This window comes from Anopheles darlingi, chromosome 3 (genome assembly GCF_943734745.1).
Source record: "Anopheles darlingi chromosome 3, idAnoDarlMG_H_01, whole genome shotgun sequence".
Lineage (NCBI taxonomy): Eukaryota > Metazoa > Arthropoda > Insecta > Diptera > Culicidae > Anopheles > Anopheles darlingi.
This window is the reverse complement of record NC_064875.1, coordinates 2,089,350-2,093,610: the sequence shown is the minus strand read 5'-3', so window position 1 is coordinate 2,093,610 and position 4,261 is coordinate 2,089,350. Positions and strand designations below refer to the sequence as shown.

Genomic DNA, 4,261 nt, shown 5'->3' with positions numbered 1-4,261 from the left:
AGACCACGGCACCGTCGTATCCGTTCGGTCGTGCAAACGTAGTGTGTTCCAGCAGCCCGACAAGCCCGACGATCAGGAGCACCATTTTCACGCAGAAAGCCATCTCTCTGACGACTGGCGAGGTGGTTCACACTATCACGAGTCACAACAAGCACTGAGACTGTGATTGCGCACTCCACGACGACGACGACCACGACGACGACGCTTCCTTAACGGGATTCTCACATCATGACCCAGAAGGTGATAAGAGGGTTGAACGCAATCATCGCCTTCGATTCATTGCCTTCGAAGCACTTACGGTTCATGCGCGAGATGAACAGTAGTAACGCCATCACTTCGGAAGCTGCTTTCTTCGCCCTCCACCCCCACAACGATCTGCTTTCATCGGTGCTGCTGGTGACAAACAACTGGTAGGAAAACCCACGGCTTATCAGAAACTACCATCACGCGGGGGGTTTTTGTCACCCGCTTTCGGCCCCGGGAACCGGATCGATCCGATCGCGATAGAAAACCCTCTGACGCATCGGAAATCCCAATTAGATGGATCGTTCGGTGGTGCCACTAGTACGTGATCGTAACCGATCGTCGCTTGCCACGTTTTCTGCACGCCACCAATAGTGACGGCGATGCGGTGGACCTTGGCCGTGGACCGTCGTTACCGTACCGTAGAGAGTGGGGTTACCGTGCTCGGAACGAAAATCCGAAAAAGTGAAACCAGTTTTGAAGCAGAAGAAGAGCTCGAACACCCATCGACAGCCGCGACTCGCATCGCTCGGATTGCTCGGAACGCACACTAGCACCACGAACGCGACGCACCGATACGACCGTAGCGCTGTGCAAAATGTTGAATTCTTCGTTTTTGTTTGACTCCTCAATGTCGTCGCATTGTGGGCACGCAGGCAGGTGTGTCGGAAGGTGGGAAGGCCACTGGAATGAAGGAGAAGGAGGAGGAGGATGGGGAGGCAAACCGAGCGAGGAGGGTAGGATAAAAACCAGTTCCTCCTCCCGGCTTTGTCCAAGAAGTTGGTGTTGAAGATAGCGAGATCGAAGCGCCCTGTTGCTGTTGACGCGATCTAGCCCCGTGATCAGTTCTGCGCGGTAACGTCTTCCGGACAGTGCGCGTCTTTTGGGCTCACCGCGAGCACGAGCCAACCAGTAGCCGACGAGAGTATTGTAGCAGCTTGTTAGTAGTGTAAAAAGGTGTGCACCTTTTTGGGGTGTTGTATGTGCAACATATTAGAACATTCGAGGGTGGACGCGATGAAGAGGATTACGTTGGTTGGTTGCGTCCTAGTGCTGCTGCTGAGCGTCACAATTCATGGTAAGAGAAGGGAACGGTTAACAATCTACTCGGAGGTGCAGTGAATGCAATATATCTTAAACGCAATTCTAGGAGCTCACGGACACCATGGAGACTCGGACGAGAGTGGATCACACGAAGACTATGGTTACGATCATCATAAGCATCATCACGGTGATGGTCGCGGTTACGGTTATCGCCAGGGAGTAGCCGTTGGAGCAGGTTTCGGGTATAATCCATATAACGGTGCTTCGCAGTACGGTTATGGTATGGCCGCCGCTGGCGGACCAAACCTGTTCGACACGGTGACAAAGAACACGGCCGCTGTGTTCGATAGCGTGAACAAACAGATCGGACAAACGTTCAACGCTTTAGCACGTCCGGTCGGTGCTGGATTCGGATTTATGCCCGGTGTCCTACTTGGAAATGGTTTCGGTAGTGCAGGAGGAGGAGGTTATGTCCAGTATGGACAGCAACCATTCGGTGCACCATTTGGATTCGTTCCTCCTGGTCAGAGACCACAGAAGCCCGGTTTCGGTGCACCCGGTTTCGGATTTGGTCAAGGTCAACCACAGCAGGGCTTCGGTTGGCCACAGAATCCGTTCGATCAGCAGAATCCTCCTCCTGGCGGTCGTCCAGTCGTCCCGGGATCGTCTGTTCCAGTAAATCCTCCACCAGCCCCACCAGCTCCGCCAATTCCGGCAGTGCCGGCAGTCCCTGTTGCTCCAAGCAATCCTCCACGAGTACCGGAACCAGCTCCAGCTGTTCCGAGTAATCCACCACCAGTACCACCACCTCCGGCACCGCCTTCTAATAGCTGGAACTCAGGAACTGTCCCACCGGTACCACCACCACCTCCAGCACCGCCTTCTAACAGCTGGAACTCGGAAACTGTGCCACCGGTAGCACCACCTCCACCACCACCACCACCACCGGCTGTTCCAAATCCTCCACCAGTTCCTGCACCACCACCAGTTCCATCGGCTCCTTCAGCAGTGCCGGTAGCACCGAAGGATAACGCCCCAGCAGAGGAGGAAGATGATAAGGCGATCTACGATATCGACATTCGCGGAGAGTTCGAGAAGGAAGAGCCGAAAACCCGCCGGAAGCGACAGCTCTTCTCTAATCTGTTCAATTCCATTGGAGGTTTGGTCAATACGGCCGTGAATACTGCCGGTAATTTCGCTCAAGGCAACCTTAACCCTAGTCAAGGTCAAGGTCAGAGTGGATTCCCCAACTTTTTCCGGCCACAACAACCTCAGCAACCTCAGCAGCCTCAGCAGCCTCAACAGCCAGCACCTACTCAGGCACCGGTACAATCGGAACAAGTAACCAAAACGCCGGAACTCAATCTTCAGTCGCTGGGTCAAGATGGAATGATATGGACATACGAATCCCTCGGAGTGAAACCTCCTCAATCCGGTCGCGTACGACGCAACAGCGATATGATCTACTTCCCGGATGATGATGATGAGGATCGCTTTAGCATCCACAAGAAACCACCGGTGACGCAGCGTCCAGCCGTTTACCCGCAACCTCCGCAACCACAAGCCTCCGGATCGCAGGCTGGCTCTCAGGGTCAATCACATAACATAGTGAATGGATTCGAGCAGAGCAGTGGTTCCCAATCGCAAACACAAACCATCCAGAACCAACACGGAACGTTCAATCAGAATGCGGCCGGTAGTACATCGGGTAATGTGGCCGTCGATGGATCCTCTGGACAGCTAAGTGCCGCCAATACGCAGCAGCAAAACTTCCAGACGGCAACAGGCTCTGGGAGCCAGAACCAGGCCAACAGTCAGTCGGCGAATTTTGATAAGAACGGTAACTTACAGCTCTCGAACTCGAACGCCAACACGATGTCGATCCGTGAGAAGGACAAGTACAAGGAGCAAGCAAACGCCGGTTCGTCCTCGGTGAACCAGAACCAGTTCGGACAATCGTCGAGCAATGCGCAAACCAACTCGGAGACATTCTTTGAGAACGGTATCCAAGGCAACAAGAACAGCGCCTCGAGCCAGAGTCTGCAGACGAACAAGGACGGATCGGTTTCGGGTTCGAACAGTAACACCATGTCCGGGACGTTCACCGGTCCGGGCGGTATTACGGGCTCTTCCTCGTCTAGCCAGTCGTCTAGCTTCAACAAGGGTCCGGGTGGTGTTGGTGGATCTGGGGCAACGAGTGGTTCCTGGAGTAGTGCCACCGGTGGTACGGCAGCTAGTGGTGCTTCATCGGCCAGCTCTTCGGCCAGCTCGTCCGCTACCGGACCGCTAGCATTTAGTCTCAGTGGATCCTTTGCGCTTCCTCAGCTCCCGGGTGTTGGTTTGATACCGGGTTTCCCGAAATTTTTCGGACAACGTATAGGAGAGGATGAGCCAGCGGCTGCTCAACCAGTTAGTGCTTAAGTTTTTTTAAAATGCATAAATGGCCCGTTCTTGCCTTAAAAGTGGACAACACCTTACGATTGGTTTGATTCACGTTTTCTTCGTATCCGAAACACAGCGTTGCTTTTCAAAGTTACGTCTCGACGAAAAGGGCTTCCAGGCGCCACGATGACGCCTCGGTAAACACGTACAGCTCCCCAATTATCCGAATGATTGATACACTCAGCCACAGTAGCCGATTGTTCCAGTCATTAGAACTGACACGCAATTACTTAAAAGGTACGTATTTCGCATGAAAGCCACCGCCACTAATCAAATTAATCAAACGTCAAATCGGAGGGGGCCCTTTTCCACCGGGTTTGGTGTTGGAAAAACTCTTTTCCTTTGCCACGCAAATGCCGTATTTTCAATTCCAGCGTTCAAACCCCATAATTCACCGTGAGGCGCGTGAAGTAAAAATCGATATTTTGGAAATATCGTCGGAGGGTGCCGGCAAAGACCGTCAAATGGCCACACGCCAGCACCGGAGTGTGTCACGACACGACACGCTCGGTTGCTTGAAATTCAATAAAAA

The 4,261-nt window shown here is 53.3% G+C and overlaps 1 protein-coding gene across 1 annotated transcript; it reads left to right on the top strand.

The window, feature by feature from the left end:
• Window positions 1-794: 794 nt before the first annotated feature.
• LOC125956936 (rho GTPase-activating protein gacO-like) lies at window positions 795-3,764 on the top strand. Its single transcript, XM_049689228.1, has 2 exons — window positions 795-1,321; window positions 1,394-3,764. The coding sequence occupies exons 1-2, from the start codon at window positions 1,225-1,227 to the stop codon at window positions 3,706-3,708; spliced, it is 2,412 nt and encodes an 803-aa protein (XP_049545185.1). The 5' UTR covers window positions 795-1,224; the 3' UTR covers window positions 3,709-3,764.
• The last annotated feature ends 497 nt before the right edge of the window (window positions 3,765-4,261 follow it).